This window comes from Leuciscus leuciscus, assembly GCF_965113295.1.
Source record: "Leuciscus leuciscus genome assembly, chromosome: 1".
Classification (NCBI taxonomy): domain Eukaryota; kingdom Metazoa; phylum Chordata; class Actinopteri; order Cypriniformes; family Leuciscidae; genus Leuciscus; species Leuciscus leuciscus.
Window position 1 is genome coordinate 53938792 of NC_138725.1, and position 13365 is coordinate 53952156.

Sequence of the window (13365 nt, forward strand, 5' to 3'; positions counted from 1 at the left end):
AAAGAGAAAAGATGTGAACCTGACATTAGAAAATACATGATGCTGAGAGTCTCGGCCACTCTCAGCATCACGGGCTAATCTGAGTTACAAATCGCCACGAGCCTTCTTCAGCATCTCCCTAAATACTCAGACCAAGGCAGAAACCTCTTTTCAAATGTAAACATGAGTTCACAGTGGGAATTTGCATTAATCACCGTCCCAGACTTACTGGGGACAGAGTGTTGATTTACATGGAAACATTTCCTAACAATGGGAATTTGCTTTGAGTTTACACCTTTGAGAGCAGGATGCCATTTGCCTGGAAGACACACCCTCCTCTGTGTGCGAGTTATCTCTAAACTCTTAAATAACTTTTTACCTTTTGGTTTACTTCTTTGGGAATGAGACATTTGTACCAGTCGAACTGAGACATTTCAAATGATACCAAACATGGATAAAACTGTATGATAATAATTCACATTTAAACCATATAGATTTTTGGGTGAATTTCAGGTGATCTCAGCATGAGAGAGAGGGAGTGGGGGAAGAGGGAAAGAGATGTATTCTGAGGTGAGACTTGCATCTCAAATGGTGATGCTAACTTCACAAGAGAGAGTTAAAATGTTAATTTCCAGAAAGGTCCTTTGTCTTCTCGGGGAGTGGTTGTTCCTCAACCAGACTGCCCGGCATTTTCTAATTTCCCAAGTCTTACAATTATTTTATTATTTGCATGTAAGCATAGTTTTTTTTTTCCCAGATGTGACCTACAGTAGAAGATACAGTCAAATTATCATACTTACATTGCAAGTTAAAATATGTGTTGAGTTCTATTTCCTAAAAAGTTATCAGATAACTTAGTCAAAAGAGCCAAATTTTACTTGCATTCAGTGCTTCTTGATTTTTAATTTTGTAATGGTGCAGGCGTTCGGGTGTCACTAAAAAGTGACAAAAAATAGTGACTAAAAATAGACTATAAATTGTTTAAAAAAAAAGTCAAAAGTCACAATTTCTGTTCCGAATGCTTTGCAATCCAACTATTGATGGCTGATTTCGAAACACTGCTGCATGAAGCTTTGAAACCTTTACAAATCTTTGTGTTTTGAATCAGTAGTTCAGACCATGTATCAAACGGACAAATTCACTTGATTTCAGTAAACGAGGCTTCGTTGCGTCATAACTGTTTCAAAACATTATAAAATTTCAATGAATCACCACTGGTGGGCGATGATATTTGTGAACCCGTGAACCCCAGCGGAGAACCATTGAACAAGTGTCTATGGGTTTTACCTGATCTCTGATCAGTTTTATTAATTTGTTGACGTTTTAATTTAACATTAGTATAATAAAAAGGAATAATAGTTTATAGTCTCTTATTGGCCTGTTTAGCTGAGCCATCCATGATGGAACAAACAAAACAAGCCCTGAAAATTGATAAAAGAACACATATTATACAGACACTTGATATTTAATCGTATAAGATGATCAGTCAATTGCATTTGATAGATTTTACTTTCAATAAAACATCTGCAATGGGTTTATAAAAGTTTTGGCCTGAGTTTTTGCAGGTGTCGCTAGTGTGTGGCATTTCGAACACTTCGAAACAGTGAATCATTTTGTGAAGCAATGGGCTTTATGCACAGCTACACTACTTCCTGAACTTCAGCCAGCTCTTTGTTTCCTGTCTGTCATTATTGGACAAACTGATTAATCCAGGTGTGCCTGACCTCAGTAACAATAATCAGACACACCTGGATGAATCAGTTTGTCCAATAATGACAGACAGGAAACAAAGAGCTGGCTGAAGTTCAGGAAGTAGTGTAGCTGTGCATAAAGCCCATTGGTTGAATCGATTCAAAGCTTTGAAAAACTTTGTTTCTCCCATCACTAAATCCAACACGAATGTCTCAGAATGATAACTTCAACTATCTTTAATCCATGAAACCAAAACACTGAGGAGATACTTCGGTTAATACAAACGCATAATACACATTAAACAATGACAGGAACCAACAAGAGACAACAGAAACTCAGGGCTATATATACAAAGATCGCTAAACTAGACACAGGTGCAAATCATAGGTAACCATGGAAACAAACAGGGACACAATCAGTAACCTAGGAGACAGTTAAGAAGCGGGGGAAAAGAAACAGGAACGCAACACAAGGAAACAATGTAATACAACCAGTGGTGTAGGAAGTACTGAATCTCAGTACTTAAGTAAAAGTACAAATAACCAGAGACATATTTACTTTAGTAAAAGTAGAAGTACCACAATGAAAACCCTACTTAAGTAAAAAGTAAAAAGTACCTGATTTTAAATGTACTTTAAGTATTAAAAGTAAAAGTACTTGCATAACAATTTATTCTCTTAATGTCTATATTCTAATAATTAGGGCTGTAACAATATGAATCCGAAATCGCTACACTCAGATCTACGAACCTGTGTCGCGGTGTGAGAAGGGAGAAGGCAGAATCGCGACACACCCCTTTTTTGAAGTTAACATTATACAATACGTAGACCTACACCACAAAACTAGTTGAGGATAAATTATTTAATATTTGGCAATTCCATCGTTATAAACGGGACATTTGCAGTAAAAACTTGAAATATTAATTCTCAGAAAATGCATTTAATACATATTGAAAAATATCAGTATGCGTTTTATATTTAATGGGAAATCTAGGCTACACATGCGTTACGGGACACAAACAATATTTAACTTTTAGGTAGAAAAATATTTTTTTGTAATTCTGTGAATTACACTGCGCAAACCAAAAGTAATACCCACCGGATTAAGGGTTGGCTCTCCACAGAACATAACATATTCATTTTATTTTATTTTTCGTGTTCCCATTTATGAGGAAAAAACAATGTTACAGACGTGACCGCTCTGAAAGGCACTAAAAGACTGCTTTGAAACTTTCACTGAGACCTCAAACAGAAAGCACAAAGCCTTTTTTAAATTTGAATTTCGTTTTGTATTAATTGTATCTCAATTTTAATCAATGTTTCATCAAACAATTGCCAGGATTTAATAAATAAGTAGAAAATAGATAATCACGACACGTAGGCGCTGGCGAGTGAACTGGAGCTCGTCTCATAAATGAACCGAAACTCAGCGTATAAGGTATCCTACTTGCCTCACAGACCTGATAAATATATCTTTAGACAGCTTTAAATGTGTACTTTTAAACAGAACAATTCAAAACGAAAGAAAACCGACTGCTCTCTGCTTATAATCCGTATGAAATGCGCATTTCTCTCTGGCACGTTCACTACTGCGAAGATCGCGTATCAGTATCGTCAACCTCATCTTTGCAGCCGACACAGAAAACACTTGTTTATTAATAAACAATTAAAATGTCTTCTTGCTATATTTGACATATTCATTACTTTTGCTGGTTCTTTGTGACAGCTTTTAGGTGCTTTAGTGTTAGCGCCACCAACGCGATCAGCACCGAAAACATGGAGATTTTTTTCAATCCCTGTTTTGGCAGGGGAAAAACTGATCCGAAAATGTAACGAAACGTTGTAGAAATGTAGTGGAGTAGAAAGTATAATAATTGCTGCAAAAAGTAACGAAGTAAAAGTCAAAAGTATGCACTATTGATTCTACTTAAATAAAGTACAGATACGTGAAAAATGTACTTAAGTAAAGTAACGAAGTATTTGTACTTCGTTACATTCCACCACTGAATACAACCTAAAAGGAAGTAAAAACAGAACAAGCCTGACACGTTCACTCTTTTTAAAAGGAATTTAAAGATACTGTATGTTCACACTGTGCTTTATATTTAGTATTGCAGAAGCACATATTCTTCCATTTACTCTAATGCAGTGAGGCTTTTGAATACTTAATCTGATCACAGTGATGGTCCCTTAACACAGCAGATGATAAACTTTACTGCAATGTGTATGAGATTGATTCCAAATAACCAAGCTCTCATCTGAGGAGTCCCTTCCAGTTAATGATTTTCAGTGTTTTAAATGCACCATTTCACAGTTAATGGTTTAAGTGGATCCACCTGAATCATGAGCTCTTTCCCTAAGAGTTTGTTTGCTTTGAGCATGTTGCACATCGCATTTTCATTGAGCAACACCACACTAAAATAGTTTTCACAACACTGTGGAGGATAGAGACTAATATGATAAAATCAAATGTGATGTGCCATGCTGGGACTTTTGGGAACATCCTTTTCCTGTTTTCCACTGTGAATTATTAGGATCATATTTCTTACTTCCAAGAAAAAAAGAAGGGGAAAAATATATATTTTACTATAAACATATCTGTTAGACTAAATATTATATGGTAATTCATACGTTTTACTTATACTTATCCTATAATATATTTAGACTAAAATATTCTGTCTAAAAGTGTTTTGCTTTTTACAGTGTTTTACAGAATGATCATCTTTATCTTGCTTCTCTTTTCAGGTTCAAACAGTGCTGAAAAAAGTAGCTGTGCCAGTCCAGAACCAAACAGAACCGATCCTTGTCAGTAGAAAGAAACTGGAAATGAAGTGGGGAATGAATGTTTTAGGTTAGAGAATATCCAGTTTTTCTGAATTTGAAACAAACAAAAAAGCAGCATAAATGTATTTAAGTACCAAACAAATAGAAAAAGTGTTGTTTCCATTCTAAATGTAGCTGCGTTATTGTAAATCCAAATTATGTCACAAATTATTGATAGAAAATAGATAGATTTTTATTCCATTTCATTGTTTTTAATTGTAAATTTGATTTACTTGTAAGGTTTGATTGGGTTCTTCATCACGTTTGGTATCTACATGGGGAAAATGGGAGAGAGGGGGAAGCTCATGTCTGATTTCTTCAACATCCTTAATGAGATCATTATGAAGATGGTGTCCATGATCATGTGGTCAGTATTCTGCATTTATTTAGAATTGCAGTTATATATCTATTGCAACTGAAAACAAATGTTGTTTTAGCCATTTTTGAGTGTCATCCACTCATAAATAACACTAATTAAACTCTGTATGTTTTGATTCCTAATACATAGTGTAAAACAGGCTAGAGAAGTGTCAAAGGTTTTGTTTAAATCTGTCAAACATGTTAAAAGGTGATCAGCAGAGTGAGTGAATTAAAGTATAAAAGTATAGCGTGTAAGAAAGAGAGAGGGGAATTTGTCAAGAAGAGAACAGGACAAGAATCTGAGAGAGAGAGAGCAGAATCATATTTGTGTTCCCATGAGTAAATATGGAAGTTTTATTCTGGATGTAATACGTCCTCTGACACACAGGCCGCAGACAGATACCCACACACTGACAGAAGTAACTGAAAACAGACGGCGCTGAATTTTTGAATCATGTCTGCAGAAATGAAAAGCTTGATCATAAATCTATCAGGCCATTTTACAGCACAAAAGGAGTGAGATGGGATGGAACGTGTTCATTTCATATTCTAATACATTTTTAACATTAAAAGAACAAACACAGAATAAGTAAATACCCCAAAGCAAAAGCATATGACAACAAAGACAGACTCCAGTCAGCCCTGAGACCGTCCCATCTGCAACTAACTGTGTCCTGTGTTTTCCGCTCACAGTATGTAAACTGTTCAAATGCTACAATAAACATCATCTGTTGCTTACCATAACAGACGATGAAATATTTATACATAGCAATTAAGTTGATGAACTAAATTTAGACCACAGAAGAATCTTCCCATTTGCCACTCATGTTGCGAAACTGGATAAATGATCCTTTTGTGTGAGACTCTCTCTTTCTAAAATATAAATGCAGCTATATAAAAATATATAAATACCCATTTATTCTGTGTACGGAAAAAAGTAAGTGTGATTGGCTTTTATATTGTCTTTGTACTAAAGGTAAAAGAAGATATTAAAATATACATATATTCATTCTCTATAAACAGCATTATTCTAATAAAAATATTTTTAGAGAAATATTTTCAATGCAACTCAGGTTTATTTGTATAATACTTTTCACAATAAATATTGTTCCAATGTTACTCTACAGATAATATTGCCTCAACCCCATTGACCAAGACACAAATACATTTAATAAAAAAAAAAAATGGTCACAGATTTGGTTATTTATTTATTGTCTGTCTGTCAAAAAAAAACTTTATTAAAATTAGTTTTTATTAACTATTAATGCTACAAAAACAAAATTAGAGAACAAAAATAATTGCTCAGCAACATAAAAAGAACAACAAAAAAACACTTCAAAGTCTAACTCTAAACAGAGCAGCTAAAACCCCATAACTGACCCCCAAGTAACTCGACTGGGCTATCCTCAGGTACTCTCCATTTGGCATTGCCTCCCTCATCTGTGGGAAAATTGCTGCCATCGGTGACCTGGAAGTGGTAGCGCGACAGCTGGGGATGTACATGGTCACGGTCATAGTTGGACTCGTCATTCATGGCGGGCTCATCCTGCCACTGATATTCTTCACCGTGACTCGGAAAAACCCCTTCACATTTTACTCTGGCATCTTCCAAGCTTGGATCACCGCTCTGGGAACAGCCAGCAGGTACAGCCAGAAGATTCACATCATGTGTTTATGGAAATATGCTGATTGAAGAGTTCTGGCTGCACAGACTGAAGAGTTAAAGGTCACATTTGGTTAAAAAATGTTTTGACTTGAGCAGAGCATTACTGCAATCAATCTCTGTTTTACATATAGAACAGCCAAAAAACATGTTAAAAAGATATAGGCTTATATATTTTGTACTGGGTATGTGGTCTAAGATGTTTATTATAAACTCAAACATAACCCAAAAAAATCTGATGGATGACTTGATATATTTTAGACATTATCATAAATCACATTATCTAATCTGGCCAAAATAAAACACACATTTTCTGAAGTCCTCCAGAATAGAGGTCTAAATGATTAATCCGTCTAAATGAAAGGGAGGGGATATTATGAAAACATATTTTAGAGAGTTGTTTATGAATAAATCTGGGTTTGTGGGATTACATCTATTAAGCCAAACCATTTACTGAATGTTAAACCAACTGTCAATTTGGCACAGAATATCCATGCAATCCTATCCTTTTTTAAAATATATATATAATTACTGTTGTTGTGGGTTTTTGGACACATGCTACTCAAGGCAGTTTTTCAAATGACAAATTAACATTTTTTAAACAATTATGATCAATATAACTTTCTCTTTCTCAGTGCTGGGACATTGCCAGTGACATTTCGATGTCTGGAGGAGAATCTAAAAATTGATAAGCGTGTGACTCGTTTTGTGCTGCCCATTGGAGCCACCATAAACATGGATGGCACTGCACTCTATGAGGCCGTGGCTGCCATTTTCATTGCCCAGATGAATGACATTGCCTTAGATGGAGGACAGATTATTACTGTCAGGTAAGGAAATATGGAACTATGGAACTGAAACCAGACAAACCGTGGCTGCTTCTGCTGTGGCTGCAATAAGAGAATAATAACCCTTTCATCAGCAAAATCCATTTCTCTTTGAAGAGAAATACTTTTAGTTGGCTTCTAGTTTGTAATTTTTAAAAAGATTAACAATTAGTTTTTAAGTTTGCATATTCTGCAAATTTGTAGTTATTTTTTTTTTATTACATTTTGTAATTTTATTTTACTTTATTTTGTTCAGGTAAGACTACTCCTTGTAATCCATATACTGACTGCAAATTTGTAGTCATTTTATTTTGTTTTATTTGTTCAGATAAGAATTGATTCCATATAATCCATTTTTAAAGTGCCATTTGTTGTCTCTTTGCACTGTTCTCACACGCAGCCTGAATGCAGTCTTGATTTATGAGTCACATGTTTGACTTTACTATCCTTTGTGTTGTTGTGCCTTAACAGTCTGTTTTTATTACAGTTATTATAATTTATTTTTATTACAATGGCTCTATAATTATGAAACATTTACAAAACCTATAGATACATCACATGTGTTCCCCTTTAACTGAGCTAACACTTCTTCCAATCCATTTTCAGTTTACTTTTGTTGTTATTTTCCTTCTTTGCTCCATTGAACTCCATTTTTTCCCCCATTCTTTTCACTCCTTCATAATAGATTATATCTGTCAGTGCCGCCCCATAATGTCTCAGTCGTCATTGTAGTATCATAATCCCCTCTCTTTCTTGCTCTACAGTATGACAGCGACTTTGGCCAGTGTGGGAGCAGCCAGTATTCCCAGTGCAGGTCTGGTCACCATGTTGCTAATATTGACCGCTGTGGGCCTTCCGACTCAAGACATCAGCCTGCTCGTTGCTGTCGACTGGATTCTGTGAGTTCAAACAGCTCTGTTTGGGTTATGTACGGGGCCGTCTCTTACATCCCCCCCCCCCCCCCCCCCCCCCCCGACGGCGGCCCTGGTTTCGTGTGTGGAGTCCTGACTAATTATAAACTGTCTTCATGAACATAAACAGGTGTCCTGAGCTGTTCTATATCAGCTTTTAGAGCTGTCTTTTGTGTGTCTTTAGTGACAGAATGCGCACCTCCATTAACGTGGTGGGCGACTCTTTCGGGGCAGGCATTGTGGACCACCTATCACGGGCAGAGCTCGCTTTGATCGACGGGGAAATCCCCCTACCAGACGAGGAGTTTGTCCCCCCTCCACCTCTCCTCACTGAAATGGACCTTATTGATCCTCTCAAACCACCTCAACTGCCCCCTCGATCCCCGCGCCCCCCTAAGCTTAATCATCACGCCCCGTCTCTGACCCCTTCACAGTCTCAATCGCACTCCATCCCGCACTCGCCCCGTTCCGTCCGCTCTCCATCACCTCCCTCCATCCGTTCGCCTTCCCCTCGCTCTGTGTGCTCTCACTCCCCGAGGCCTTTCCGAACACATTCCCCTCGTCTTTTACGTGGGACAGAGCCTGGATACTGTGCCCTGCCCACTTACGACAACCAGGTGAGGCTTTAAGTCATTGTAGATTTCTTTTGATTATCAAAGTTTTTAAGCTATGATGTTCTCAAATAAATGTCCTCACACTTCTTTGAACTGTTGGTCTTAAAGGTATCGAAATTTCGTTCATGTTGTTCCAAACCTGCATGACTGACTTTCTTCTGTGGAACATAAAATTAACTCTTTTTCTTTTCCATATACCACAAAAGTGATCCATACAACTTGCATGCTTTATTGCATTTAAGTCTTCTGAACTAATATTTCAGAATTGTTTTGTGCCAGGAACAGAACGAGATCTAAGTCATTATTCACTGTCAAGCGCTCCTTGACATGATGTTTTGGAGTGCTTATGAGAGAAGCGAAACTGTCCAATCTGTGAAGAAATCTTTCTTTTGAGTCAGATCTTGTCAATGATTTGTTTTACCCAGTTCACAAAACCTCTGAATGATTTGTTCACAAATTGGGACTGATCCATGAAGTCTGTTTTTGCATGCTTTTTGAACCTTTTGAATGTTTTGCTTCGGGTTGGGGGGAACTGACAGAATGGGAGCAATAAAAGTCGACACCATTATGACTAAAAGTTTGCTAAGCAGCATTTTCTACTAAAGCAAGATAGTTTATATCTATTTACTACTTTACTACTTTCTACTGTATAGACAGCCAAGTTGTATTGAAAGCCCATTTTTTCCAACAGTGAAGTACCCCTTTAAACGTACCTCTTTCAGTCAATCCATGTTTTCACTGTTATACGGTAGGGGCACTATTATGCGTCCTCGGAAAGGGTATAGAATCTCCGGATCAAAACACAGGCGAAGATGAAGCAGAAACAGGCAATGAACACATTGATGCAAATTGTAGTCTTTAAAAAACATTTATTTTGAAAAAGTCTCTATTTTCTCAGCTTTTTGTTCAAAATATTGCTTTTTTATTAAGCTTACCCACATTCAATTGTTGATAAAGAATGCATGAAGCTAGAATATATACTGTATATACACAATATATATATATATATATTTTTTTTTTTTTTTAAAGAAGAGGCTCTGTACATTCTTTTGATATACTGCATGTTCAGATATTCATACAACTAAATATGAGCCATTAACATTTTGTGAAAATGATAAAAAAATACTGCCGGTGGCTGGCACAAAATCAGCAAAAAATTTACTAATAACCACTATAATAATACAGGTGGTCCAATAGAAGGACTCGTGATGAATCAGTGTTCAATGTAAGGGGCCTGTCCAAAAAAAAGGCAATACAGAATGGTGCACAGGGTCATACACACAAGACAAAACACCATCAGAGTAAGAAAAAAACTGAAATAAGTATAAACAAAAGTAGTGGTATAAAATATAATGATATTTGAATTGGCACACAGGGGCTTCTCGGAAGTTTTTTTTTTTTTTATACTGTTTTACACCAGTTCACAGTTGTTCCTGGCAAAAAAACATAAATTTGACAGTAATTTGACAGCAATGTTAAACTATTAACAGTTGTTCACTGTATATTGTACAGTTAACCAATGAACAGGTTTTTACTGTAGCATTTTTGCAGTCTTTTTCTGTAAAAAATGACAAATAATTTTTTACAGTGCGGTTTGTAAAGACATTGTGAGTGTGAGTAAACTATACATGTCAGTCTGATCAGGTAATTTCTATACTATGATGTTTTTGTTGTGGATATGCTGTTCCATGACTCTCATCATCACTTTATATCCCGCAGATTACCACACTTCCCAGAGGTTTCCGAGAGAGAGGCCGAGACCGGGAAAGAGACAGAGAAAGACAGAGACTGCGAGAACGGGAGCGGGATAAAGGGAGCGAGACTGAGGAGGATGAGGAGAAAGAACGAATGATGGACGTGGCGAGTGAGGGAGAGGAAAGTGATGACACTGCGTACGACAGACGCCATGCCATCCCACCTTGTGACCTGCCCTGAACAGGAACAGACAAAGTTTTACCACATTTCCACAATACGTCTTCAGTATTTCAGCATCCACCTTGCTGGATGAAAGTTGGTGTATTGATGTTTGGCAAAGACTTTGAGTACCTACGTGTGTTGTGTGTTTGTTCTGCTTTGAGAAACTTGACATAATTGAATAGAGGGTTCATTGGCAAGTATGTTTCTTAGTGTCAGCTTTATAGTCTAGCAACACAACATAGTCTAGTAACTTGCAAGTTATTTACTTTTATTGGTTATTTGCTTTTACAGGATTTCAATAATAAATTGGAATCCACCGGACGAGTGCTTTGAGCGTTTATTGCACGTGCTGTGCCAGTCTTGATTTTATTTAGTCTTTGACTTCCCTGTCATATAATGTATCCAGGTTACTGGGAGACTGGTTATTGCACTGGATGTCACTGCCCTGCACTATAAAACCCAGACTTACTCAATGATGAGCCTTGACTCATTTGAGCTGCCTTAGTTTACTTGTGTAACCTAGATGTCCTCTGTTCGCTGCCAGTGCAACATAAACAAAGAAATGACAACAGGCAGTTCAAATGAGTCGAGGCAGTTGGTTCCCATAAACAGTCCAAAGTTGTTCCAAAACTCCCGTTTTATGATTTGTTGGGTTTTTCTTTTAACGGTGAAAAGGACGTCACAAGCAGCCGTGAGTAACACAAGAAAGTTTCTCCCCGTACCGCTCATGTTCTTTCCTGTTCCTCAAAAAAGTTAATCATATACTGAAAGCATAATTTGCATTCATGGATTTACTAAAACACTGTTTAGATTAGTGGGTGTGACGTCAGGCTTACACACTTCAAAGTTACTAGGCCAAGTGCAGTTACACAAACCTGACGTAGTACGTTATTGTCATTGTGCAAGTGTAACCATTAAGTTACAATTGAATGAATAATTGAATTAATAATTGTAACCACATTTATAATACATTATAATATACCTTATTGTGTATATAATAATTGTGTACATTTATAATACATTATAATACACCTTTATAAAGTATAATACATAAAAAAATGACAAACAACCAATTTCAGATTCAACAAAGAATCTGTGATTTTTATAATGCATTTTCACTTTGGCTACAATTATTTATGAAACGATATGATGCATTATAAAGTACATTATGAACACCTTTATAATGCATTACACATAAACGCTTTAAGTGAAGTATTACCAAAAAATCTTACAGACTCCAAACTTTGAACGGAAGAGTAAATAAAATAAAATATGAAATATTGATATCTTAATTGTTTGTCCCATGAAATAAAATGGAGAGAAAGTGGAGACTTTTGCTGAAGTCAGGAAAGAGATGAGCCTAGTAGCCTACAGATTATCCTCTCAAATTATGCCCAGATTTGATACAATAATACCACATTTCAGTATGAACTCACACATTTCTCATCAAATACTTCCCGAATCATAAGCAATGGACAATATAGTTCTGCAATCTTACTGTACGTCAATAATTGTCTTGTTTGTCTGTATTTATTTATCTGAAAGAGTTGATACTTAAAGCATAACTACGAAATCCATTGAGCCTCTTAATCTATGTAAGAATCTCGGAAAGAGCTATATGTTTTTTCCTTTACAATTTAAGTATAACTTTGTTAATATTGTTGTCATTTGCTATGATGGATTATCATTGTAAATTTTAGCTGTAGTTTATGATGTCTTTTGTCTGACTGTATTTATTATGATAGACTTTACTTAATTTCCCCACTAAATGTATCTCTGAAACGCCTCACGGTGTCCCCTTGTCCCTCTGAATTCATACTACCACATCAGCTGCTGTCTTTGGTGTGTGTAATAAAATCTTAACAATTTATTTTAAACTTATTCGAGTGGTTTGTGCTTTAATGCCTCTTGTGTAAGAGTCGATGTCAACGTGAAGCGCATTTAAATCCCGTCTCGCTCTCGCATTAAGACCGGTGGACGAACGAAATCCCTTCATGCACAGAGAGTCAAAATTTTCTCGCACAATGATGAGACAAAGACCTTTAATCCGCTCAAAGAAGAGTGAAGGAGAGAGCAAAGGATGGGAGAGAGCAGCAGATGGCCAGAAAGACGTCAATCCTCCTCATTCTTCCCGGGACAACAGTGAGGCAGGGGACAGATGATTACAAGGGACACTGACGTTATTGTGGGGCCCCTGGACGTCAAAGACACGAAACGGGAAAGCTTAAGGGAGTTATATTAGGATGAAAGGGCAAAATGGCAATTGGGGGAAAGGATGTGAGCCTTTAAGGACGTTGGTCATCACTTACTGGAGCCCAGCTGTCCAATTGCACCTCAGTCTTTAATCATTTACAGGGACCTAACAATTATTGACAGACTAGCACGTTTGTTTTATCTTTTCTTAAGATAAGACATGCACACTTGAACTTTTTCATTAAAAAGATTAACAGATCATAAACTGATGCCACACTGCCCTCTCTAGCTGACGGGACGGTAGTGTAGTGTCCTCGCATCCTGTCATCTCCTAGGTGAGAATGTACAGATGAGCACGAAGTGCTTTTTATGGCCTCTTATCTGTTC

General features: G+C 36.7%; 1 protein-coding gene across 3 annotated transcripts in view; it reads left to right on the top strand.

Annotated features, from left to right (window-relative positions):
• Positions 1-12666, top strand: part of slc1a9 (solute carrier family 1 member 9) — a 36918-nt gene extending 24252 nt beyond the window's left edge. For all 3 annotated transcript variants that reach the window (XM_082142481.1, XM_082142482.1, XM_082142480.1), the window contains exons 5-11: positions 4416-4521; positions 4734-4860; positions 6264-6497; positions 7152-7346; positions 8108-8242; positions 8439-8871; positions 10588-12666. In XM_082142481.1, coding sequence (XP_081998607.1) covers positions 4416-4521; positions 4734-4860; positions 6264-6497; positions 7152-7346; positions 8108-8242; positions 8439-8871; positions 10588-10803 — 1446 coding nt within the window. In that variant the 3' untranslated portion in view covers positions 10804-12666. The remainder of the gene's footprint in view (positions 1-4415; positions 4522-4733; positions 4861-6263; positions 6498-7151; positions 7347-8107; positions 8243-8438; positions 8872-10587) is intronic.
• Positions 12667-13365: the final 699 nt, after the last annotated feature.